Here is a 27661-nt window from a genome sequence, read left to right on the forward strand (position 1 = left end):
AAGATCCTCTGAACACTCTCTAGGAAACATATCGTGCAGGATAATAATTGATTATTCCAGCAGAAGACAGTTCTTGCCTCCCCCCACCACACACCCCTTCTGATGCCAGGCCTAGATTGTGATCTTCAAAGGACTTAGCATAATATTAGGTGTTTGAATCTGCAGAAAGGATTCATACTTCTGTCATGGAAGAAGCCTGTGCGTTGGCTAAATCTTGCATTTTTAAGAAGTTCACTACTTTCAAAAGATTCAATTTTTTTGCTATAGTACCTTTAATATAATTTATTTTTAATTAATTTTTACAAGAGTTTGTCTGCTCTTCTGCTGTGTTTGTAAGAGTTTTATCTGCTTCTGAGGTTCATGCCTTGGAACCTCAAGTTAATTAGTTTGCTCTCCTGCTGCTACCATCCAGGTAGGCACAGGGCCTCTAAACTCTTTAAGCCATGCCTAAAATGGACAGGAATCTCAAGCAATGCTGATCACAATAGCCGAACAGTACCACTGACTCTAGACAGGAAATGGTTGTTCAATAAACTCAAGAAAGCAGGGTCTGGGAAAAGGAAGGGGAGAGAAGTCACAATGAACAGGTCTGCCCATGCATAGCCTTCAGAAAAACCAGAGTACCTCCTCCTGCAATTTAATTGAGGTATTATATAGTATTCTGAACTGGCCATCACTATGGCTTTGTAAACTGGTTATGGCTTGGATGTTTACGACCAACTTTAAAATCATGTCTGCAAACTAACTTTCCTTTTTAGCTGTCTAGAGAGACAAAAACAAACAAAACAGATAAAAGGCATCAAAGACAGTTTATTTAGAAACAAAACTATTATATCTCCATCTACTCTCAGGAAGGAATAGCCTTGGTTGCTAACCAGTGCAAGCAAGCAAAAGAGGATATACCTGCTAAATACCCCTGGTAAGATTAGGTGGAGAGTAAACAGGGTCAGAGCTACAATTTGGCATAGTTAGAGGTTTGAAGCCACCAATTTGAGCAACCTGTGAGCCTGAGCATTATGTTAACTATCCATTAAAAAAAATTCAGTCTACACACAAGGAAAGAAAATTGAGAAAGTTGCATGTAATCTCATTTTATCAAGCTTCATGCTTGTAGGAATATAAACCCACATTAGGCCTCAGTGAACTCCGGTTTAAAATTGAGTCTGAATCTTGACATGCGTGATAGGCCTGAAGCATGTGACCGTCTGCGTTAAACTTGTAGCAACCCTGAAAATACCCATGTTATCTTATTTAAAGGCTTGGGCTAAGAAATAGAAATAAAGAAATTATGTCAATTGGGTACCAGGTGAAGTAATTAACTAGTTAGAAATGTTAGTCCAATAGCTAGGGAAAAAGAGTGTGGAGTGAGACAAGAGGAAAAATCTTGAAGAAAGAGTGCAGCCCTAAACCATTTCAGTTAATATTAGCTAAGGTCCAATAACCAGCAATGACATCCCTTGTTTGTTATAGTGTATAAAGAGCAAGGTTTTCTAGGGATTCTTCATCAGAGATTTTCCCTGCCCCGCTGGGGTCATGCCAGGATGGGAAGGTGTCCTGGGCCTGATCTGGTTGCGAGTATTTGGCCAATGCTTATAACTATATTATTGTTTGGGTATAGAATAGAAGGGTGTATATGCTTATATTGGCATTTTGGATGTAACCAACACAAAACGGCCTTTGGACTAATAAAGGAACACTTGTGTGAAAACTGAGTCATGGTAAACCTTAATAAACTTATGAGGAAAATTATTTCCAACAATGCAGAAGCAAAACAGCATCAAAGTAGAAGACTGATGCAAAAAAAAAAAAAAAAAAAAAAGCATGGTATACCTGTCATGAGGTTCCTAAATACACACAAGGTGAACACATCATGCACACTGAGAGTTCTATTAGTACCTACCTACATGAAAAACACCATTCACAACACAAACTGCAAAGTGATATGCAAGACTCCACTCTGTGCTTCCAATGGATTAATACATTATCTCTCGCTGTTGAAAGCTGGTCCTGAGTCTGCTGAAGCCTAAGCACTTCAGTCCCCCTGCTGGGAAACGAACAAATGAAGCTGGTTTTAAGTGTCTTCTATTAATATACTGAAACAATTCTCACAAGCCTGGAGGCAGAAAGGATCAATAGGAAACTGAGATAGCACTAAATTGTGTCAATGTACCAATATAAACAGGCTACATGAAGATTTACTAATTCACTAAAAACTTAATTGTAAAAAAATAGATCTACTTCCTGCAGGAAGAGACTCCTGCCTGCCACCACTTAGTGAGTCAAGCCAATCTGTAAGATGTTTTACATAATTGGAAAATTTGTATTGGCCAAAAGGTTCAGAATGTTCTTATTCAGTTTCCAGAAATGGTAGATGTAGAGATACATAATGTTAACCTGAACCAAGACCAAGAAAAGAAACTATTTGTGATAGAAGCTCTGTTTCACTGCATGGCAGATCTAATTTTATACTAGCTACTGTACTTCAACTTACCGGGAGTAGGAAAGATTTACACTTTAATTCCAAAGGGAGGAAATACAAATTTTTGAAAATAAAGCAATGTTAATAGCATTTTGGAAATGGTATTAGCACATAGTGGCCAGCACGATGGGGACATTTCCCTACAACAACGTTGAAATCTGAAGTAGCTGAATTATTGTTTCTGTTCTTACAAAAGATCAGTCTGAGTGAAACATATGGAACGGGTTTTTCAATATTACCAGAAAGCACAGTGAAAGAAACAGCAAAGAAAAAAGCCATGAATCCCTACGGACAGTTGCTAAGAGATTGAATGGGGTATTTCTTTTCTTCGGCCAAAAAAAATAAAATAAAATAAAATAAAATGTCATACATAGAGAAAAAAACAGTTAGCTCAAACTAAATAAGACAGACAATTACAGAGTCAGTCCTCATTTCTTTTAGACGGTTGACTATCACCTTAGAATTATAGTTAGAAGTAGACAACTGAAAAAATAAAACAATAGAAAATATGTTCTTTTTTCAATGCTCACACGCAACCCCATTTTACAGGAATCTTGCCCAGATGAAAATATGTCTCACGTCACCTTCTTCTGCTACAAATACAGGAATTTAGGAATATTGATGGTTAAGAATACAGTGCATATTTTAATGATTCCACTAAAACAAATACTTATTTTTACTGTGCACTGAGTTCATTTGATGAATTTTTTTTAAAGCATCTCTAGGAAATGAAGATACATTTTGTCTCAATGTTGTGGGTCACTAATTCTCAAGCAGTGAACCTTAAATCAAACCAACTTTAAAATTAAACCTAAAAAATGTTTCATCAGGTCAAGTTTCAACACGAAACTACACTCTATTATGCATAGTTTCAAAAGCACATAGGCCAACATTATTTTAATACTGAAGAATGAAATACAATGCTGCCACCATTTTAGTGCTATCTGAGGTTCCTAGCACACCTTAAAGTATTAAAATACATATATATGGAAGGTTCCACTCAAAATTTCAAGAAAACAGAGTTAAACCTATCCTGTCACCCTAATCTCCCTCTATTTGGACTACATTTTGCAGCACACTTGGTACTGTAGGGCCTAGTGAATTTCATGTTGCCCCTTACTCCTGCCACCACATCCCCTTTATAAAAGCTTATTTACCCTGATGTTCTTACCTAACCGCATTGCATGTTAACGCAGCTCTACACAAGAATTTTTTTACCTCTGTGGGTTGAACTATTTCACTTTTTTCAGTGAAAGCCAATATTCCTATGTACATGAATTATATTTGTATTATGGATTACTGCAGCACCATAGATAAAAAGACATCTTTGGCTCAATTTCTTCAATGGTCACTGCCGATTTCTGATAAAAATCCTAAATCTATTAAGAGATTCTTCAAGTGAGCACCTCCTCCACTCTGGAAGTGCATCAACCTGGCCATTTGTAAAACAGTCTATGCCCTTTAAAAAAAACAACAACAAAAATCATACGCGCACGCACACAACCTGCTTCTGCAGCTGGAAGTAGTCCAAAAATGCTTACAATCATCCATTTCATGGAAGCATCAGCATTCTATCACAGCAGTGGTGTTTAGGACTGAAACCACGGACCACTCCTGGTTGAGCAATCACAGTAGCATCTCCAGAATGTAACATCCCTCTGTTATCAGGGCCAAGAGAGCCTCTTTTTTAACCATTTTATGGCCTTTGACACGCCAAAATGACTAACAGTTGTGTAACAGGCAGATTGTGTCAGAGCTTTCCTCTATCCTCTGGGGATAATCAGTTACCATCTCTCTCCATCCCATCTAGATTACCACCTGCAACAAAGCACACTTCCTCTTAGTTCTAAAATGTCGCACTGTGCCTCCATTTGCTCATTGAAGGAAGTAACTCTTCATCAACCCAAAGAGCTAATGGCCTATTCTTTTCTCTGAACCAGCACGTTGCACTCCTTTTCAAATACTGCAGCCAATAGGATATTGGATTTGTGGGCTGCCTTGGATTTTCCACTTGCCACTGGCAAGAGCTGCACCTCAACCCACATGGATGAGCACAGATCTTCCCTGGTCGGTGTCAGAAATCATACTTGCATCATTTATTCACCCACTTGGCAAGATAGTCTTGCAAAGATCTGAACCATCTGAGATACTGTAGTAAAACATCATCAGTCCATATAAGCAACTTTCACTCACACAAGCAGGATTTAAGTGTTTCACAGATTTCATGACTACCAGTAGCTCTTGCCTAATAATACAGTAGTTCCACTAAGTCCATGACAGGGCCTTGGTGAAGTAGTAACCCACCCCAAAGAGCAGGAAATGAAAAGGAGAAAAGAATACTAGAAAAAAGTAGGTCTGTGATAAAATGGAAGGAATTCATGCAGAGCCAAAAATGGCTGAAATACTGAGCTCTATTTTAAATTGGTCTTCAAAAAGAAAAATTAAGAAGTTCAGGCAATTAGTGTTATTAATATAAAAGCAGGTAAAGTAATATTTGAAAATTAGCACACCAATCTGATCTGATGCTATTCAGAAGCCTGGACCGCAGTGAAACTGACAAGGATCAGATCAGCTTCACTCTTCCGCTGCTTGGGAAAGCTATCAGACTCCAACAGAGATGCTATTCACTGGTATAGACCAATCCAAAGCAGAGGCTAAGGAAGGAACATAGTAGCAGAGACACCCACTCAATCTAATTCTCTGGGGTGCAGGTGGAACGAAAAAAAGGTTGAGGGGGGATATGATGGCTCTTTATAAATATATCAGAGGGATAAATATCAGGGAGGGAGAGGAATTATTTAAGCTTAGTACCAATGTGGACACAAGAACAAATGGATATAAACTGGACACCAGGAAGTTTAGACTTGAAATTAGACCAAGGTTTCTAACCATTAGAGGAGTGAAGTTCTGGAACAGCTTTCCAAGGGGAGTAGTGGGGGCAAAAGACATATCTGACTTCAAGACTAAGCTTGATAAGTTTATGGAGGGGATGATATGATGGGATAGCCTAATTTTGGCAATTGATCTTTGATTATCAGCAGGTAAGCATGCCCACTGGTCTATGATGGGATGACAGATGGGGTGGGATCTGAGTTACTACAGAGAATTCTTTCCTGGGTGCTGGGGGGGTGAGTCTTGCCCACATGCTCAGGGTTTAACTGATCACCATATCTGGGGGTCGGGAAGGAATATTCCTCCAGGGCAGATTGGCAGAGGCCCTGGAGGTTTTTCGCCTTCCTCTGCAGCATGGGGCACGGGTCACTTGCTGGAGGATTCTCTGCAGTTTGAGGTCTTCAAACCACAATTTGAGGACTTTAATAACTCAGACATAGGTTAGGGGTTTGTTGCAGGAGTGGATGGGTGAGATTCTGTGGCCTGCATTGTGCAGGAGGTCAGACTAGATGATCATAATGGTCCCTTCTGACCATAAAGTCTATGAGTCTTTGAGAAAGAAAAATTCCCTTTCTTCTAGCAGAAAGACTCCCCCGCCCCCTTTCAGCATCCAGATGCACACTGTGCTTGTGGACAGAGTTTAGATAATGGAAAAAAGCCTCCATGCCACAGATGAGAGCCTGGAGCTGCCTACTAGCCTACCATAATTCCCAGACAGTTCACATCTAGTCCTACATTTAGGCTTTTGGGTAATGGAGCTGGAGACGTTCTTGGAGCCTTTGTGGCTTAAATAAGCACCAGAACTCATTGTATTTGGGTGAATTCTTCCTCTTCACCTCAAAGAATCATTGACTTCAATGTGCATAGCTGAGAGTGGGGCTCTACAATATCTGACACAGGAATTTCCACCATTAGACATATCAAATTCCAGGGTCTGCTCTCCTCTCAATGCACCAAGCATTAACTTATGTACACCTCTAACCTGATATAATGCTGTCCTCAGGAGCCAAAATCCTTATCGCGTTATAGGTGAAACCGCATTATATCGAATTTGCTTTGATCCGCCGGAGCGCGCAGCCCCCCCCAAGCACTGCTTTACCACATTATATCCAAATTCGCGTTATACTGGGTCGCGTTATATCGGGGTAGAGGTGTATTATCATTACTGGTAGCATGTGAACAGTCTTACAAATGTACATAAATCCAAATGGGTGATCAGTCTGATGTAGATTCTCTCTCCTATCAATTTCCAAAAACAAAAGAAGTGATTTTGATTTGTTTTTTTAATTCACAGTCGTCACCTTTATGGGAAACTATGGACTTGTCTACATTTACCGGAGGATTGATGCTGCAGCGATCGATGCTGCAGCGGTCAATTTAGCGGGTCTAGTGAAGACCCGCTAAATCGACCGCCGATCAGTCACCCATCAACGCCTGTACTCCACCTGACCGAGAAGAGTAAGGGGACTCGACAGGACAGCATCTCCCATCGATGTTACGAAGTGTGGACCCCGCAGTACGTAGCTCTAAGCTACATCGATTTGAGTTACGTTATTCACGTAACTCAAATTGCATAGCTTAGATCGACTTTTCCCTTTAGTGCAGGCAAGGTCTATGACTGATGAACCTTACATACTGTCTGAAAGCACCCAAGGTTATGTTCATTCTTACCTTTGGTGGAAGGGAGTTTGATAGCTGGGGCCAATCACTGAAATGTCTGTCTCCAACTCAAAGTAATCTTACTCCAGTTACTGAAAACTCCATCATTCCTGAGGATCTTAGTGTGATGGCAGTGGAGCTGCTCTGTAATAATTTGAGTATGATATGTTGACCTGGTTATTGCACTGTTTACAGTATGAACATACTGGTTTAATATAATAGCAATAATATAATAATATAATAGTATATAAGGAATCAAACAGGAAGGAAATAGAATGTTTCAAGATGAACCAGTTCTGCACAAACACTTGAGGGCTGTAAAGAGACAATGTCATTGCAGGAAAAGGCTTGGGAACCAGAAGATCAAAAGGATGATAGCAGTTTAAAAAAAGTCTCTCAAGAGGAGAGAGAGCTGTTCAGGAGGGGCCACATTAAAAACACAGGCACCCACTGGGGATGTATGAAGGAGTTAGGTCCACTTAACTTACCATCGGGGCATGGTAAACCTAAGGTGAGACAGACAAACATGTCAATTGTGTTGTTTTAAGATCCTTTTCTCTAAATGCTTTGTTCAAATAAATAATACTTCGGTTTCAAGAAGGCTATGTGCATGGCTGGTCACAGACTCTCAAAGAGAACCACCACAGGTGCCGAACCCAGATGGACTTGCTGTGTAAACCCAATTGATATACACTGGGTACTGTAACCTAGGATCCAGTCTAAGAGGAGAGAATTGCAGAATTCCACCCCAGGATAGGCAAAAGCACTACATCTGACACTTGAAGGGGGTGCACTGGAAGAGACTGGGAAGGAGACAGAAGTGCAGCTTGCCTTGCAACTGTTACTCACAGGTGTTATACCAGGTCTTCATTTTGGAGCAAGGGGCTGCCTTATAGGTAGCCCAGAGCTCAACACATTGAGCTCTGAAGTTCAAGGTCAGTATTCGACAGGTGGCCAGGGAGCTGGGGCACCAGGACAATATACTTTCATTGCCATTTTGATCAGAAGACTGAACAGTTGCACCACTTGGCAAAACGTTGACAAAACACCAAGTCTAGTGCAATGCAGCGATAATCCTAGAGGCTACAAATGATATGGCCAAGCCTCAGTCTGTCAGGATGGGAAATAGTCCCCTGGAGGGAGAAAAAGGGTGGGTTTTGCTACCGTTATTATTTGGGTATCTAACAACAACAGGGAGTCAAGCAGCACTACCTCCTCCCACCACCACCACCATCACCACGATCAGTGCTTGCAATGCAGGGTGATGAGATGCTGGCTACTTCTAAGGCTAGATCTTCACAAAAAGCACTGCAGCATGAACACTCACTACAGAGACGAGAGGGGTTCTCCCATCACTGTAATTAATTCATCTACATGAGAGGCAGAAGGTTGGAAGAATTCTTCCATCAGCCTACAGCTGCCTACACTGGGGGTTAGGCTGGCTTACCTACATAGCTTAGGGGTGTGGATTTTTCAACCCCCTGAGCAACAAAGCTGGGTTGACTTAACTTTTTTGTATAGACCTGGCCTAAATATTTCCCTCCTCCTACTAGCATCACTTCCATCTTGTGGTTATCCAAGAGTCGACCTCACTAAGGAATTCAAACTCAGATAGCTGAGGAATGGCAAGTTCACACACAGCTGGGTGTTGTCAACATATTGTTGGCATTTATTCCCCTCAGAGGTTTACATAGATGTGAACAGAATGAGGGAGAGAATGAAAGCTCATGAGATATCATAGGTGAACAACAGGCAACAGCACTTCCACAGTCCTTTGGACACAAGTTTGTGAGGAAGGAAAAGAATGATCCCAGTATTTTGCCAATGCTTGGTCTGCTTGGTCCGCTAGGTCTCAGAGGAGAACCTGCAGCACCTCATAATCAAGGATGAGGATGAACAAACAACTGTCCATGTCTGGGAGGTGGTCCTCCACCAGTGCTACCGGTGTTTCGATTCCATATTCCCACTCTAAAGTAGGTTGGGGAGGGTACAGGATATTGGAAGTCAGATGCACATGGCTTTTTGCTAGCATCTCAAGTAGTCTACTCAAGAATGGAAAATTAGACATCAGAGGACAGCGTAAGAGATTGTTTGCATCAATATCTAAATATCTTCTGGATAACTACGGTTCTAGAAGTAGGAAGTAACTCTCTCTGGAGAATATTGACAAATCGGTAACCCCATTGGTTTTACCCGAGTAATCTCCCTCTCCTTCCTACTGTGGCAGGCACCTTTCTCTCACCAGACTTGGCGTTTCCCTCGCCAGCGATGGTGGACCTGGGGTAATCAATCCCACTCAGGCAGGGTTTAAGAATATAAGAATGGCCATACTGGGTCAGACCAAAGGCCCATCCACCCCAGTATCCTGTCTACCGACAGTGGCTAATGCCAGGTGCCCCAGAGGAAGTGAACCTAATGATCAAGTGATCTCTCTCCTGCCATCCATCCCCAGTCTCTGACAAACAGAGGCTAGGGACACCATTCCTTACCCATCCTGGCTAATAGCCATTAATGGACTTAACCTCCATGAATTTATCTAGTTCTCTTTTAAACCCTGTTATAGTCCTAGCCTTCACAACCTCCTCAGGCAAGGAGTTCTACAGGTTGACTGTGTGAAGAAGAACTTCCTTTTATTTGTTTTAAAACCTGCTGCCCATTAATTTCATTTGGTGGCCTTCAGTTCTTATATTATGGGAACAAGTAAATAACTTTTCCTTATTCACTTTCTCCACATCACTCACGATTTTATATACCTCTATCATATCCCCCATTAGTCACCTCTTTTCCAAGCTTCCAAGTTTGCCTTCCCCCTTCTGTGCTCCCTTGATTGTATTTTCAGGGTAGGCCTGCGGGTCAACCTAAGGGGTAATCCTCCACCAAACAAAAAGGAAGCAGTCTCAAACAAAAAAATCAGGGGGTACCTTTTGCAGCCCCCCTCCCTGGGGCAAGGTGTCATCCGGTTGGTTGCCCTGGGGAGTCAGTCCTTCCCCTTAGCAGGCACTCAGGTTTGCCTGTTTCCCCTATGCTAAGGAGCACAGCATCCCAGCCTGGAACAGCCTATTTCCCTGCTGTCACTAGCCTAGCAGCAGCTTGACTTTCTCTCTCGCTCTCCCTTGCTCTCCCCAGAGGAGGGTTTTTTAAAGGCCTCAGGCAGCCCTTAATTGGATTCAGGTGTCCCTAATTGACCTGAGGTAACCCCTTCTCAACTTGTAGGAAAAAGGGCCTTTAATGTTCTAGGGCTAATATATCGGCCTTCCAGGACCATCTTGCAGCCGTCCGGCCTGACTTTGTCACACTACTCAATAGCCTAACAAAATGGCTCCCACTCCCGAGAGGTCTGATGATTTTACTTACTGCTTGTGCTGTGCCCATACCAATATGGAGGGAGGGAAAAACGTCATCCACAAGGATAGTCTCAATAATTCTCAGTCTGATTATTCTGCAAGCAACATATCTTTGTGAAATCAAAGATGAAACTAGTTCTGCAGCAAATTTTGGTGAGTTCTTCTAACCAATTTGTCACCTGAGAGTTCTGATTAAACGTAGTGAAACTGCCCCGCTTTATTGCTGGTAAATTCAATAGAATTGAGAAAGGCTGAGAGATTTCCAGCTAAGCAGAAAGTTTTGTCCGCTAAAGCCACTGGTTAAACCGCAGACTCATATCCTTTACAGTCAGAAGGGACCATTGTGATCACCTAGTCTGACCTTCTGTATATTGCAGGACACAGAATCTCACCCACCCACTCCTGTACAACGAGCACAGACTTTAGCAGACCAGCCAACTGATGCAGCCTCTGGATTTGGCTTCCGAGGAGATGTCCTCATTTGGTGCTGAATCCAGGGTTCTATCGGTCATATTCTCAGCTCACTTTCACAAGACCTCTCTCCAAACATGATACATGGCTACAAACAAGGGGAAAAGGTGCTTTTTTAAATTACTTAGACAATATGATTTTAAACAACTCCTCTCTTTCACAGCTTCATCCAAATGTATCTGAAGTCATTGAAACCTTTTGTTTACCAAAAAATGGGGGTTGGTAAGCCATTTACAAATCAGACAAATTCTATAATCATTTCAATGACTATTTCAAGTTACCACAGTGAAATTAACGTCTGCACCGTGGTAAAGATCATGGTTCAATCAGGGTTAGTTATCCCTCACCTAACCTTATCCTTTCTTCCTACACGAACACTTAAAAACACCTTTTTTCCCCCTCTTCTAAACAGAGCCTCTATGGTTTAGGAATATTCCAGGATGCTTCTAGTCAGACACTTCCATCTTGCTGTCTTTGGACACAGAAAGACGCTAATGCGAAGACTTGGAAAATCAAGGATGTTTAGCAAATGTGTTGCTAATATGTATTAATACATTTTTGAGCATCACTTAGCAGCTAGCATAGTCAACGAGTGTTTTAAACAGTATTAGGTTTTTACAGTCCACTCTAGGGGATAGTTTAGGTCAGTTATATGTTTTTAAAATGTATTAGACCTAGCCTACACTAGATGCTAAGTGGTATTTAAAAAATTTAAGTTAAAACAAATGAGGAAACACTTTTTTAAAAAATATGCCTTTTTTCCCTCGTCTAGACAGGGGCTCATTAATGGGGTATTAAATATTTAGATAAACTAGATTAAATGCCCTTAGGTAATGGTCAATCAAGGATTTTTCCACAGCAGACTCCTCCAATGTTGCAATACTTCTTCCAAGTTCATGGTAGCACTGTATCCACGTAACACACACAATCATTATTTAGATAAGAGCTATAGCTAGGGCCCTACCAAATTCACGGCTATGAAAAATGCATCACGGATCAAGAAATTTGGTCTCCCCTCGTGAAATCTGCTCTTCTGTGTGCTTTTACCCTGTACTATACACATTTCACGGGGGAGATCAGTGTTTCTCAAATTGGGGGTCCTGACTCAAAAGGAAGTTGCAGGGAGGTCACAAGGTTATTTTAGGGAAGGTCATGGTATTGCCACCCTTACGTCTGCAAGTCTTAAGAGCTGGGCAGCCAGAAAGCGGTGGCTGTTGGCCAGCTGCCCAGCTCTGAAGGCAGCACCCTGACAGCAGTGGTGCAGAAGTAAGGGTGGCAGTACCACAACCCTATCCCCCACCACACACACACACCCCTCTCCTATTTGGGTCTGGCCCCCTACAATTACAACACCGTGAAATTTCAGATTTAAATAGCTGAAATCATGAAATTTATTATTTTTTTAAATCCTATGACCGTGAAATTCACCAAAATGGACCGTGAATTTGGTAGGTCCCTTGCTATAGCTGCTAAGGCCTAAGATCACCCATGTGTGGAACAGCTGATTTACTATTTTTCCTAAAAACTCTGGCCTATTCATTTTTTTAAAGATTTTCTCCAAATGTTACACAAAAATCCTTGCATATCTGCCAACCTATGAAAACTATTTAATAAATAAAAGTATAGTACGTCATAAAAATTGCCATCGTCTATAACCACATACCGATAAAGTCACAGGAAGTGGCCCATTTCCATTCGCTTGTGCAAATATTTCAATCCCAGCAGCACCATCTAATGGAGAGCTCACCAAATTTTCTTCCCTGTATGTGACAATGTATTATTGCAGAGGCACCAGCAACGGATAACATTCTATATAACTGATTCAATACACCATGTCTTGCTGCTAATCTTTCTTTAATAGAAGGCAGGCTATTCCTACATGGTAGATTGTATTCTACATTTCTCTATGGATAGTTCATGAACACTACATTCATGTGTGGATTTATTTGCATGAAAGATGAATAATGAAGCTTTAGCTGGAACTGCTTTCTTAAGTTTTAAATGTAGAAAAGCCAAATTTAAAAGAACAGCAAACTTAAGTTGCTTGAAGAGTGCTTATTCCCTCCTCCACAAGCAACCAGAGAGGGGCAGTCATACCTCTGACTGAAGTCCAAGTACCTCTAAACTGTAACAAATCCCAGTCAGGAACAGGAGATCCAGAAACCTGGATCTTATCCACAGCAATACAGGTCACTAACCACTGTCTTATTTTCACTTAAAACAGAAAGTTTAACAAAACATACAACTTAAATTTGCTTTCCTGCTACAGTAGGTACCAGATAAGGTAAATAGCAGCACACAAGCTCTCAAGAACAGCAGGTGCAACATGTGGCAAGATAACTATTGGAAGTCACTGTCAGCTATCTGCTTTACATGTTTTTATCTTATACCACAAACAAGCCTGGTTTGAAGCCATACAATTGTGTAACCTACATACATACACTTTCCACATTGCTTTTCCCACTCATGCCTCCTCCCCTGCTCCTTCCTATCATTTTACATCCATTGTTGTGACAAATTTAAGCCTGATCCTACAGACATTTAAGCATATGCTTAATTTTAATCACGAGTCCTATCCCACTGAACACACTCATGTGAGTGAAGTCACACCCAAGCATAAGGACTGGTACTTGAGACAGTAAGATCTTTGGGGCAGGAATTGTCCTGCTATTTTGTTTACAGTACCTAGCACAATGGCAACCAAGCCCGATTAGCACTACTGTAACAAACAGTATATTTACCTGGTTTGCTTTCAATACAGTCAACCAATATACTTCAGAGTGCTTATAAAAATTAGAGCATATATAGTCCTGCAAATAACTGCAGAATAACCTTAGGTTATGTACACGTATAGTTGTGCGCACATGCGTGTGCAGGTACACACGCATCCCAGAGTACCTACTCCTCTTCTTCTAATCATTTTAGAGAATCTCCTCAGGGAAACCAGCAAGAACATGGTATGTGTATTTAGAAGAACAAACAAACTTTGTACACTCAAGCCTACTAAATGAATTAAAGCCCCAGAAACGACCTTAAACATCCTCATGTGAAATACTGGAAGTGAAATACATAAATTCCATTGTGCTTTTCAAAATGAAAGTGAAGGTTTCATGCATTTGGAAAAAGGAAAAGTCCAGACAGAGGTAGTTTATAGTCCCAGATCCCTGAGATCAAAGAACAGTTGACGTAAATCCCCATGTATGATTTACTGAAGAAGGTGATTGGGAAAATAAAGAGTTTATCACAGAGATTGCCCAGGGCATTCTTCTACATACGTTCCAAAAGAAAAATTCAAAATACCTCATAATGTGTAGCACAGATAAAAGGAACTGCTAAACAGTAACGGCAGGATTGTAGCAATATCCACTAGCAGAATTACAGAAAAGGGTCTAATGATATTTCCATTTTAAATCCATTCCTTTAATGAAAAACTGGATATTTTTAATCAATCACATGGCACTGTGCTGAAGTTTAGCAAAACCAGGTTCTCTACATAGGTGGAGCATGATCCAACTCACACAGAAGCCAATGGAAAGACAACTACTAACCTTCACACGAATCACTGTGGATATTCTTTGACTTCGAGATGTGTGCAAAAAACACTCAACTGTTGAGATATTACTGCAGCAGTAACTCAGAGACTACTAGAGAGACACATGCAAGTTAGAAGATGCCATAGCTTTCACTTAGTTAAGTAAGTGACTACATCTTTACACCCCCGAATTAACACCCAAGTGCTGGCAGCTTGAGAGAAAGAGTATTTTGCAATCCTGTACTCAAGCTCTTTATTCTTAGGCAGGGGCAAATGTAGCCTTCCAATTCAATGGGTGTGAATACAGGGGGTAGGGGAAGTAACGGGGAAGGAGGTGTCAGAGAGGGCCCAAGCCCGTGGGGTCACTGACCTCCCTGCAGGGCTGGGGGCGGCCCATGCCCATGGGGTTGCTTTTCTTCCTGTGGGGGTTCTGCCCTGTGTGCGCCCAGGGGGCCACACCTAGTCTTGCCTCTCCCTGAGCTCCAGCCCCTTTGCAGGTGGGAGCAGCACCCCCAACCCCACTCCTGCCTCAAAGCAGACCTGTCAGGGCAAGAGACCAATCAACAGCAGGCTCAAAGCCTGATTGCCACTGCAACAGTGAGCGCCAGACCGCAGTACCAGTCACTCAAATTTGGCCTAACCACCACCCCGTTCACACACATGCACACCTCATGATGGGGGGATGGCCAGGCTAAATTTGAGCAAGTGGCATTGTGACCCTGTTCGCCAGGTTGTTGTGCCACTCAGTTTGACTTGAGTTGGCCTGATTTCTGCAAGTGCAATTCTACCCATGGACCCCAGGTAAAGCCACTCTTGCTCTTGGCACCTACTGAGACTAGTGTTGGCAACTATAATCAATTTCAACCAAAGCAGGCATAATAAAGGCACAATACTCCTCTATTAAAGATGCTGGGATAAGCATCAAAGAGGAGAAAGAGACAAGAAAGGGTGTGTGAGGGAAAGACAGCAAGTGTACAATATTTAGAGAGTGATGTCCAAGAAGAGAGTAGGGACTGATGGTGGATTCAGACTGTAGTTAAATGTTTAATGATCTAGAAGAGACTAGAGCAGAGTATGTTAATTAACTTTGAAAATGATAGTAAATAAGTAGCCACTGTGAATACTGTGAGGTTAGAGAAAAATGGATTTAGAGGTTAGAAATATCAGCAGGTGGTACATAAATGAGTATAATTCTGGGAAAGCAAGCATATCTGGGGGGGGGGGAAATAAGCCAATATACAGAAATTAAATGGAAGGGAGACACTTGGAGAGCAGTGAGGCCAAGAGACACCAAATGGGTAATGTTGGATAAGAACAGCTAATTCAATACCCATGTAATTAGAGAGAAAAGAACAATCCAAAGCACTGTAGTACACAGTCCTCTTTCTAGACAGCAAAGATGAGACTGACTACTCTTACAACACCACATTTCATATCTTATCTCAAAACCAAAGAGATGTTGACTGATTGGCAGAAATTCAGAGAAAAGGCTGCAAAAATTGCTTTAAAGGGTATAGGAACCAACATGAGAAATTAGATGTACCTTATACTGCTTGGCCAAATTATAATTAAGGGAGATGAGGGATATGCAATGACATTTTTTTCTGAAAAGCATGAACAATTACACCAGAGAGACGTTATTTAGGATGATCCAAGGGAGATTAATAATAACTGAATGAAATGTAAGAAAACATAGGATTAAAAACAAGAAAAAAATCCCAACGATGATGTCTACTAAGCTGTAGAATTTAGTCTAAGAAGCCCCTTCATCAAAGAGAACCTGCCATATGGGAAACTCCTGCAATGGCAGGGGACAGAAAAGATTCTGCAGGACTAAGTTTTCAGAGGGGCACTATTTGGTACAGGGTGCACCCAATTTCTATGATTAAAATATTCATTGTATCATATATAATTGCATTCTTAACTACTCATTTCCTCATGCGAATGACTGCATGTATAAAACCAAGGCCCTTCATGCTGCCAACTTTGGGGGGGGGGAATGTTAAAATTGATTTTAGCAAATTTTGTTTTATTATGGATGATGGAATGATAATAAATTTCTAAGCCCAAAACAGAAAACAAGTTGAAAATCACAATTTAAGAGCCAAAACAGATAGTATTTTGATATATTATACAAGCAGTTACATATTGTTTATATAGCACTGCATATACACTATAAAGAACAACAGAAGAACTGCAACAAACAACAGGTTTCCTGCCCCCAGAGAACTTACCATTTAAAGGCACTGTCTGACATAGTACCATAGACAAAGTGTGGCAGGAGGTTACTATAAACTGAATGAATAACAAAGCAGCTCTATGTACGTATCTATCTAAGGCCTTTAGATGGCTGCAATATTATCAGAGCACCTTGCACATCTTCAATATACTTATCCTCACAACATCTCTGTGAAGTAGAGGTTCTATTATTCCAATTTTACAGATGGGGAACTGAGGCACAGACACTCAGGCCACATCTATACTATGGAGACTATAGAGACGTAACTACAGCACTGTAGCTATGTCGGCATAACTCCATAACGTGGACACAGCCTGCAGTGACAGAAGGGTTTTTCCATCAATATAAGAACAGCTCCTCCCCGAGCAACAGAAGCTAGGTCAACAGAAGCATTTTTTTATTTTTTTTTAAATAACCTAGCTGAGTCTACCTTGGGGTTAGGTCAGCATTGCTACAGATCTCAGGCATGTGGATTTTTCACACCCCCATCGTGCCATAGCTACGTGGACCTAAATGTTAAATGTAGTTTAGACCTAAATGACTTGCCCAAGATCACACAGAGATCTAACGGAGCAAGAAATCGAATCCTGGTCTCCCAGGTTTTTAGTCTAGCGCCCTAACAACTAGATCATCATTTCTCTCATGATGGATTATCAAGGAGTTCCGCATATGCTAACTAGGAAATCACTGTAGGCATAAAATGGCAGCATGGAAGAATGTATTTGTATTATGGTAGTGCCCACAATACGTTAGTTAAAACAGAACAAAGCAAAGCAACTATTTTGCTAAATGCCTAAGAACACTGTTGAGAATAACAATGTTAAGTTTTAAACACATCTACTGGTCATGTCCTACTTTACTTACAGTATTCACTATGCTTTGCTTTTCATATTATTGAAGATACTATGAAGAGAGACACATTCAATATGATTCCGAATGCTGAACTTGTATGGTTATGACGAGAAGTCTTAGTATAACCTTCACATGGCAATGAAAAGAACCATAAAGCTTGCATTCACGACTATTTGGTCTGGAGCACATGGTGTGCAGATTATATGTCAATGGATCCATTCACTTTAGAATTCATACACTATATCACAGGCTCATCAAAGTTTTGCTCGCATTGCACATGGTCTAAAGGATCTGTTATCCCAATACATTATAAAGAAATCTGTTTCTTAAATGATCTTATATTAACTACAAAAACATTACACTAAAGTTAAAATTCTAACTTAAATAAGAGCTTCATTAATGACTTGGATAAAGGAGTAGAGTACACTTATAAAATCTGAGGATGACACCAAACTGGAAGAGGTTGCAAGCATTGTGGAGGACAAGATTAGAACTCAAAACAACTTTGACAAATTGGAGAACTAGTCTGACATAAACAAAATGAAATTCAATAAAAACAAGTGCAAAGTATTATACTTAGGACAGAAGAAATCAAATGCACAAATAGAAAATGGCTAGGCACCAGTACTGCTGAAAAGGATCTGGGGGTTATAGTGGATCACAAATTGAATATGGTTAATATTCTGGAGTGTACTATCAAGAGTGTTTTATGTAAGACACAGGAGGTAATTGCACTGCTCCATTCAGCACTGTTGAGACCTCAGCTAGAGTACTGTGTCCAGCTCTGGGCACCCCACTTTAAGTCTGAACAAATTAGAGAGTTCAGAGGAGAGCAACAAAAGTGATAAAAAGTTTAGAAAACTTGACCTATGAAGATAGGTTAAAAAACTGGGCATGTTTAGTCTTGAGAAAAGAAGAAGGGCCAGGGGATGGACAACAGTCTTCAAATATGTTAAGAGCTGTTATAAAGAGAATGGTGATCAATTTCCTCCAGGTCCACTGAACGCAGGACAAGTAATCTGCAGCAAGAGAGATTTAGGATAGATATTACGAAAAACTTTTAACTACTACCTCTACCTCGATATAACGCTGTCCTTGGGAGCCAAAAAATATCTTACCGTGTTATAGGTGAAACCGTGTTATATTGAACTTGCTTTGATCCACTAGAGTGTGCAGCCTATTTGTGTTATATTGGGTGGTGTTATGTCAAGGTAGCAGTGCATAAAGGTAGTTAAGCTCTGGAACAGGCTTCCACGGGAGGTTGTGCAATCCCTGTCATTGAAGGTTTTTAAGAACAGGTTGGACAAACACCTGTCAGGGATGGATTAGGTTTCCTTGGTTCTGGCTTAGTGTAGAGGGCTGAACTCAATGACCTCTCAACATCCCTTCCAGTCCTACATTTCTATGATTTTAAGCCTCGTGGTATGGTGGTCTGTAAAAATGAACGTTACAGAATAAAGCACGAAAGATGTCCCAGGGACACAGTATAAGGGAGAAAAGTAATTAGATATCTCCCATATAAAATGCTGGTCTCCAGAAACATGTTAAAGGTTTTACTTTTCCTTTGCTGCCACTCACTATATTTCTTCCCATATTATTATTTCCTTCCCATCCTTATGCTTCAGAGCACAGGATTCTAGTAAATGTACGTTTTTTACTGCACACCACACAGTGTATAACAGCAGGCAAGAGCAACTGCATGGAAATCTAAGGCTTACCATTTTGGGGTGTGTGGAGAGGATTAAGGACCTACTGTTGTAGTATATAAATGAAGAGATACTTGCCCTGCTAACCTAGTTACAAATCCAACAATAAGCAGCAATTCAACCCAAGTCACAAGTGCAAAAATATTCTACCATCAGTGCTCCTTTCCACATCTGTCCAAGTTGACAGTACAGTGGAATGCATTCCTAGAAAAACACAAAGGCATTGAGGAACTTAGAAAAAAAAATTAACAGACTCAGTAATGAGATGTCTTTTCTTGCCTTTGTTTTCTCGTTTCTATTTTCTTGTCTCCCTCTGTTTTCTGTCTTCTATCTTCCATTTCGGGGTTTTTTCCCTCCCTTCTGTTTTCTTTTCTACTCTTCCTTTTTTACCCCATGTTTTTCCTTCCCCCCCCCACTCACACCACCTTCCTGTTTTGTGGGTCCCCTCCTTCATTACTTATAGTCAATCCCTTTCTGCTACGCCTTCTCCTCACTTCCTGTCTCCACCTTTCTTTCTACCCCCTTCACTTTCCCTTATTAGTTTTCTCTCTTGGCTTCTCTCTCTCACCCTCTTGACATCCCCATTTTCCCCCTCTCCCTTCTTGGTCTTCTTTATCCATATTCACTGACAAACAGCTTCAGAGTTAAGGATGAGTTTTGCAGAACTCAGCATTCCAGAAGAGCATGAGATACCACCAGGCAACCTTAACTCTGCATTAACAAGTTTTTTGTCAGTTAATTTCTTAGTTTTTGGGTTTTTTTAAACCAAAATGTTTTTGGTAGGAGACAGTGGTCATTTAGGCAATTGTAGTTATGTAGGGTTGCAGCTGAGATGCTACTGTAACCAAGTAATGATTATACCTACCTACCTCTAACATAGCACTTCATCAGCAGATCTCAAAGCACTGTACACCAAGGAAGGAAGCATCATTATTTCCACTGTACAGATGAGGAAACTGAGGCACAGAGACATGTGAAGTTGCCCGTTCATCTCATTCTCACTGGGGTGTTCTCATTCAGTTGAGATGAATATGGCCTGAAACAATAGCTCTAAGGCCTGAGAACTGCTCCATTCATTTCAGGCAGTGTTCTCACCCCACGGCCAGTGACTGACAGTCGGTTCTGAACTCACTCCAGTCTCAGCAGTGTGTTCTTGGTTCATGCTACCAGAATGCTTGTTCTCAACTCCCCACCCAAAAGGGCAGGGCTTCCCCAGATCCCAGCCCATATGAGGGAGCTGGGAGAGGGGCTCAGCCTTCTAAATCCCAGCTCTCACGTGGGAGAGAAAAAGAGAGAAGGGCTCAGAAACCCCTGAGGCAGGACCCACCAAGATCTGAGCTCCCACATGGGGAACAGGGAGAGAGGTTGAGATACCCTTCCAGAGGGTCAGTGCCCCACCTCCCAGACAGCAGCATGCACATGGGATGGAAGAAAGTAGGATAGGCACCCCTGCCCCTAATCCTCTCCACTCACCTGGCACCCACCTTCATGTCATGCCTCAGTGCCCCACTCATGTCATGCCTCCCACTCTGTCTAATCCCCACCCTCTCCCCCAGATCCTTTCCCCTATGCTATCACCCATCTCCATTTATGCCCCTTCCCTCACTGCAACCCCAAGCTCCTCTCCCTCAACCCTCCCAGCATATAATTTAATTTCTTCCTGAAAATAATTTGATCATCTTCTGAATTTTCTGTCTCACTCAGATTACATTCCCCCAAAATAAAAAAGGCTTTGAGAAATGCATGTTGCTGCAATTTGCCTATGTTACACTTTCAGCTTTCTGCCAAGGGTTGGGTTGAAATCTACAATGCCTGGGGGCTATTCAGGTCCTGTTGGTCATGGCAGGCTAGCAACTCCCTTGGACATGCATCATCATGAAGCATACCAAATTTCAAAAGCAACATGAGCAAACATAGATTTTAGAATATTTAGAAGAATCAACATTTAAAATAGAAAGGCGTTCTCCACCTTAACTATAGCAGAGATGTTGCTATAGTTCAGAGGCCAAAAAAATGCCAGGAGGTTTCAAACATAGGTACCCAGCTCAAAAAGTACCCATCCCTGGGCATGAAAAAGAATTTCAAACCTTTGGAATTCTTAAAAAGGAGCATCCAGAGGGATATTGACCTCCAAAACTGATGTATAGTCAGCCGTCTTCAGACATCATAAGATTCAAGACCTCGAATTAAGAAGCTCAACAAAATTCTGAGAAATTCGGCTATTGCATCACATAGGATGTTTGAGATCACAATGTCCTGATATCCCTGCAATGTCTGTTCACAAAAGGGCAAATAAGGACAGTGGATCAGCTTATCTCATTCCTCTTTTTTATTGGTTTAATTCACATTTCCAAAACTTGAGGGGAGGAGAGGGATGTATTTTCTTTGGTAATTTAACAATAATGTAAGTGAAATCAAGATTTTTGGCTTTTAGTATTTTATCACAATTTTCACATCCATTAGCAGAAGCTCAAAAATCCCCTATCTAAAAGGGTGCTCCTCTTTCCTCATTTAAACATATTACCACAGACGAAAAGAAAGAAAATATAATGCAGCAGGATTTCAAAGCCATTTTGAAAGCCAAAGCAACTATTTCTATCTATGGAATCTCAACAGTCACACTAAAGGATATAATATCAGCAATAGGAATTGAACTAGTAAAATTGTATATATTACTTCAAGATATTAACAATAGTAGAGATGCTTAGAAGATTGTTATGAAGATAACCCAAATTGTTGGTCTATTCTACTATCTATTTGCACTGGAACTCTGTCTTTCGAACCAATATTAACACCAAACTTAAATTCAGGTCTTCAGAAAAGCACAGGGACTGGGACCTTTAACACCCACTTTTAATTCAGATTAACTGCTTTGCTGTTACACGTATGGTTGCTTTTCTATGTTCTAAATCCAGTGTCAACTGAAGCTTCCAACCAGGTTGCATTTCAGTGACACACCTTACATTTTAAAGTAAGAATAAGACACCATTTATAACACTGTATTGGTATCCGCTTGTGCTGCTCAAGCTCATGATATGTCAGTGTCTCCATTATCATCCTGTATTATAAGGGGTTTCCCAACCTGACCATAAAAACTCAGATTCAGGCTGAAACGTGGTATATTTTGTCTCAAACTGGGAACCTCTTTCTGTAAACACATTAAATGTGTTATGCACACAGTGTCATTTTTACATTCCAAACTGTAAATAGAACTGTACATGAATTGCAACGCTTGGACACTTTTAGACTCCTGTACGTTAAAAATGGCTCATTTTATAAAATAAAACGTATGTCATTCCAAATATACTGTAGTTTGAAAAAAGATTTGATATAGTAATTAAAATACAGCTTCTGTGTATAGAAAGTAGTATTTTAAATAAGGATTTTTACTAAATATGCAGCATTATGATACATGTGCCCAGGCTTAGCATTGCTCAAATGCAATTCACAGCATACACTGAAAAATAAACACCTTTTTCTGGTGTATGAATGTGAATGAAGATTAGTACACAACAATGCTAAATACATTCTCTAAATAACAGACCTAGAATACAAAATGCATAGCACTATATTCAGTAAGCTTCTTTTGATTAAAACATACAACATATACAAGATTCAGATAAAACTTGACAATCTAGAGAAACTACTGACCCGAAGAGATCTCACATTTCAAAGCATATCGTTGGCACTACCCACATCTTACTACTATAGAAACACAGGAGATGACACAACATTGTTCAAATAGATGCTGAGCAGCCAGATATAGGAGTCTATAGTCTTCCAAACCATACATGAGCAATAGCGTGGCACAATATGACTGCACACTAGAATGGTAGACATAATTATGATTTTTTTTGCTTTTCTGAAGTTTATTTAGACCCTTGATATTATCCTGAAGATAAAAATAAATCACAGAGATGTAAATGTCTTGCCTTTCTATCTTGCAAGCCACTGCAGTTCTTTGATTATGAGTCAGTCATAGGTTCATCTGCAGAAGAATGACTCAGTATAAACTTTTAAACAATAGTTTTTTTCTACTACACTATCAAATGAAAAAATTAAAACACTATGCAGTAAATAGTGCACACATTTATTAAATATTAAAATCATGTAAAATTAATGCAGTTTTTGTTCATGCTAGGGAGATCATTTTATAAAATATGGCCTTGGTAGATATGCAGTACAAAAAATACAGCTCTTTTTGCGGTAAGTATGGATAGCTATTCCTACTTAAATACTGAGAGAGGATATTCCCCAATAGGGACAGGTGAAACCCACATTAAATTGAATTTATTTTACATCCTTCACTGGAGAACCCCTCCTTGCCCGCAACACACACACACATCCAATATGGTAATGGTTTGTTAAAAGCCAGCTCAACACAAATATTCTACACGGTTAACAAAGCAAAGCGGTCTTTGGGGGTGCAAAGTTAGCAAAATAAGCGTTTGCCACAAGTGAAAAGAACAGCTCAACACACACAGACACTGCCCCTTTAAAAGCGTATGGCCCGCCCACACTGCCTATGAGAGAGCTTTCTGCATTCAAACAACACATCAAATGCATGCAAGAACCCTTAAGCACATCGCCTAGCAGAGCGACAAGTGGAAGGGGGTTTTTGCATGGAACACTTACTGATCGGCTCCTCCAGGCAGGGAGATGTCAGGCGGGTTTTAGCCTTGCAAGTACGTCTCCCCCACCTCAAAAAAATGAAAAAAGCAACAGCCCGGAGTATGTATGTGTCTGGGCAGGGTCTGAGCAGCAGCCCTGAGTACCAATCTGAGCCCCGGCAGCAACAGGCGCAGCCTGAGGCTGAATCAATCCCTGGGCAGGGGCAGCAGCAGCCGCCGCGAGATCCTGGGTAACAGGCTGAGTCTGATGTGGCTGTCCCTGGCTGGTGGCTGAAGCCGCGTCCCTGCACATAAGCAAGGCAGCAGCAGTCGCCTAAGCCCGTCCCAGCCCCTGGGCGGCCGCCGCCGCCCGGCCCCTATCAGCCAGATCCAGAACAGGAGCCGAGCCGCAGCGTGTCCCTAAGTGGGAGCGGGGGCAGCAGCCCGGGTGGCCGCAGCCCTGCCCCTGACTACCAGCCTGCGCCCGAGCCCGGGCAGCCGCCGGGCTCGCTGAAGCCCCTTCCCGTGCGGGCGCGCAGAGCCCCCCGCCGCCCCTACCTGCCAGCGTGTGAGGGGGACCCACTGCAGCCCGGCGGAGGCGGCCGCTGCCCGGCTGGAAAGTCCCTGCTGCTCTGCCCCGGCTGCCCCCGCCCCGCACTTCCTCTCCCGCCCGCCCAGGCTGGAAATCCCCGGCGCGGCGCGCTGCTCTGCCTGTCTCTAGTCCTCGCACACCGAGGGGCGGCTCCCTCCAGCCGGGCTCCTCAGCGCGCAGGCGAGAGGGGGCCGGGCCTGGCCTGCGGCTGCACCTGATGCCGCCGCCCCCTGGGGGAGCTCGCTGGCTGGCCGGCCCCGGCCGGGGAAAGGAGGCTCCGTGCCAGCGGGCTCGGCGTTGGGGGGCGGCCGAGGAGAGGCGCTAGGGGCCGGCCCAGCCCTCAGCAACCCGCCTCCCGGGCGAGCCGGGGGAGGAGACGATGGGGTGGCCCCCGCAAGACGCAGCGATGGTGCCCAGCCGTGTGGCCGCTGCCGCTAGCACGGCTCCTCCGCGGACGGCTGGGAGTTGTAACGCGCCGCGGGGCCCCGCAGGCTCCTCCATCCCGCACAAATGCACATGCGCCTCCGCTGGAGAAGTCGAGCTGGAGTAGAGAGGGTCAGGGAGAAATTGGCTGAAGGAGGCCGGGGCAAGACAAGCGGGGCTCTGGGGCAAGAGGTTCACCCGCAGCCCTTGCTTTGTCCCTGCCCTTAGATCTGGATGCTCAATTATGTCTTCCATAGTTTGCTCCCTTCGCTTCCCCCCTCCCCCAACTTTACAAGATATAATAGAATCGCATATAAAGTTCTGTGTGGGGTCACATTTTCTCCTCCCCTCAGAAATGATGTCCCTGGGGAAAAGTGAAAAGAGGGGGTGAGGGAAAGAGGAGTGTGAAGAGGGGGAAAATCATGCGAGAACTAGACTGGGAAGAGGGAGCATAGAAAGGAAGGAAATGGATCATCACATATGAAAATACAATCCATTTTTACCTAAAATCACTCCGTCAGCTACACTAAACTCCTAACTAGTAGGGACCAAAGAACCTCACCCAAAATTGAATGATCTTCAGGAGGGCGTGACTAGACCAAACCCCTACAATACCAGTATACAAATCACTAGGACAGATCATAAAAACAAGCTAGACTGCTGGTTCTCTGCATAAAACTAGCAAATTGTTTCAGTGCCGTGGAAAGAGCAAAACTAAGACCTGCTCTCACCATACAGCCAGTAAACAATAAACTAGAGGTAACAGAGTCACACGGCTGTGCAAACCCAGAAAGAGTGTGCAACCACCGTGACAGAGAACAGATTGAAAGAGAAAGATATTTTCTACTCCAGTGTCCAAAAGAAAAGGAAGTACGAGAAATGTATTTACTGAATTATCAGAAATAAGAGACTTCACATTAAACAGCAAGGGGCGGGGGAGCAAACGGTACGTAACTGGGAAAAAGGAAAGTGATGGCAGCAATAATATCACGTTATTTAGAGCAAACTGCTACTAAATCAGCAGTAGGATAATGTTAAACCCCCTGTGTTTAGTTAACCCCCAATATAAAATGTTAAACCCTGTCTTGGGCAGATGCTTTATGTACTGAATCTACTGGTGACAGATAGATTCTCTTTTACACATGGACAACTTTTGTATAGTTTGTCATGTCAGTAAAACATAGCATTGAACTGAGAGGAAGTGGGGGATGGCAGAGGAACAGACAATTGGGGCCCAGTGCAGGTTTTTATTGTGCCCATCCCTAATCCCAACTCAGTTCAGGGGTGCAGAGGGAACTGGAAAGCAAGCCTCCCCCACACTTACCTTGCAGCAGCAGCTCCAACAGCTCCTGGGTCCCGTGGGGCTGAGCCTAGCACCTGCTCTCACCCTGCAAGGATGGCTGCAGTGGTTCATGTGTTCACGGGGCTAGGCCTGGCACACTGCTCCATGCATTGCAACATGGTGTGCAAGGTCACAGTGCTACTCAGGTTTGGCCCACCAAACCTCATATCATGGTCAGGTGGGCCAAACCTGAGGGGCATTGTGACCTTACACATCAGGTTGCAATGCATGGAACAAGCTGCCAGGCCTAGCCCCACGGGACGCAGTAGCCATCCCTGAGGGGTGAGTCCAGGACACAGGAAAAAGTCACGGATAGATGTTATCCGTGACTTTTCACGTAATGACAAACCTGCAGCCTTAATAATGATACAAACTTGCAGACCTCCCAGGGCCTTCTAAGGTATTTTGCCCCCTGGGCACCTGCACTGGCTGTTCTTCTGCCCGTGGAGAGGAGGTTCTGTGGCCTTTGTCTACCCTAGACTTTTCTGAGAACTGTCTCACTGTTTCACTACTAACAGTGCAGCCCCTCTAGCAAGAGGAATGGTGGCAGTATTGCTGTAAGCTAGCCACCAATGGTTTTGACACATTAAATAGATGTCCTAGCGAACAGGAGTGGCTAACAGGAGGGTTTCACAAGGGAGTTCTCCAGGTGAAAGAGAAGTGATTACCTCATCCTTGGGGTAAGTTTGTTGTCTGTAGTGTGTGTGTTTGTGGTGTGCTTGCTGCTTGCCTGAAACATACCATGTGGTCTGTTTGTTTGCAGGACTGTGTGCTGACTGTGTGTGTGCTGAGCCTAGTGACCTGCTAGGCAAGGATGAGATCTTCTTAATGAGGTTTTGATCCCTAAGCCGTTTAGCACCCATCAACCCTTAACCAGGCTACTCAGGAAGACCAGGGCTTTAAAAAGCCTGCTCCTAAGTGACCAGAGGAGCTAGTGAACAGGAGCGGCTAACAGGGAAGTTTTACGAGAGAGTTTAGAGGGGGAGTGTGAGGAGGGGGGGCTAGATACACTTAAAATTCTTTAAACTTAAAGCCAAACACCTCCGAATAAAAAAACAAAACAACAAAGGAATGAGCTTCAGGAGTAAAAGATAATGCAGGCAGAAATCCAACAACAAAGTGGGTGCTATCCAGTTTATTGCACCCATTGCAACATCTATGATTACCTGCCTTATGGGCAGGTGACATACATGTGCATTCGGTACAAGGAGCTCCTGGCCCTCAAAGACCATGTAGGGGCTTTGGAGACCAGAGTGGCTGAAGCTAAGGGAGACAGAGCGGTATATAGATGAGACTTTCTGGGACACAGTAGAATGGTCCCACCCCTGCTCTGACAGCCCCTGTGCTCTTGAGGAGAATGAAAGTCTCAGGGAAGGAGAACATCCAACTGGAGCAGAGGGAAACGATCCCATAGTTGGGACCCTCCTTTTAGATGATGTCGTGGTATCCTCTTGCACGGAGGATACCTCTCCAAGCTATGGAACTCCAGTTATTAGGAAGAGACAGGTAATAGTTATGGG

At 42.6% G+C, this 27661-nt stretch overlaps 1 protein-coding gene across 9 annotated transcripts in view; it reads right to left on the reverse strand.

The window, feature by feature from the left end:
• Positions 1 to 24746, reverse strand: part of TRAF3 (TNF receptor associated factor 3) — a 98133-nt gene extending 73387 nt beyond the window's left edge. Inside the window, exons 1-3 of one of the 9 annotated variants that reach the window (XM_039536710.1) lie at positions 24343 to 24746; positions 23810 to 23874; positions 23107 to 23162 (exon numbers count right to left, since the gene is read on the reverse strand). Coding sequence is in view for 2 of the 9 variants with exons in the window: in XM_039536705.1 (XP_039392639.1) it covers positions 10771 to 10855 (85 nt within the window). In the remaining 7 variants the exon portion in view is untranslated. Of the gene's footprint in view, positions 1 to 1900; positions 1982 to 10770; positions 10934 to 12508; positions 12606 to 21261; positions 21351 to 23106; positions 23163 to 23809; positions 23875 to 24342 lie in introns of those variants that run through there. The other 8 variants (XM_039536708.1, XM_039536707.1, XM_039536705.1 and 5 more) reach the window with 8 other exon arrangements.
• Between the last annotated feature and the right edge of the window lie 2915 nt (positions 24747 to 27661).

The sequence above is a fragment of the Mauremys reevesii genome, linkage group 4 (genome assembly GCF_016161935.1).
Source record: "Mauremys reevesii isolate NIE-2019 linkage group 4, ASM1616193v1, whole genome shotgun sequence".
Taxonomy (NCBI): Eukaryota; Metazoa; Chordata; order Testudines; family Geoemydidae; genus Mauremys; species Mauremys reevesii.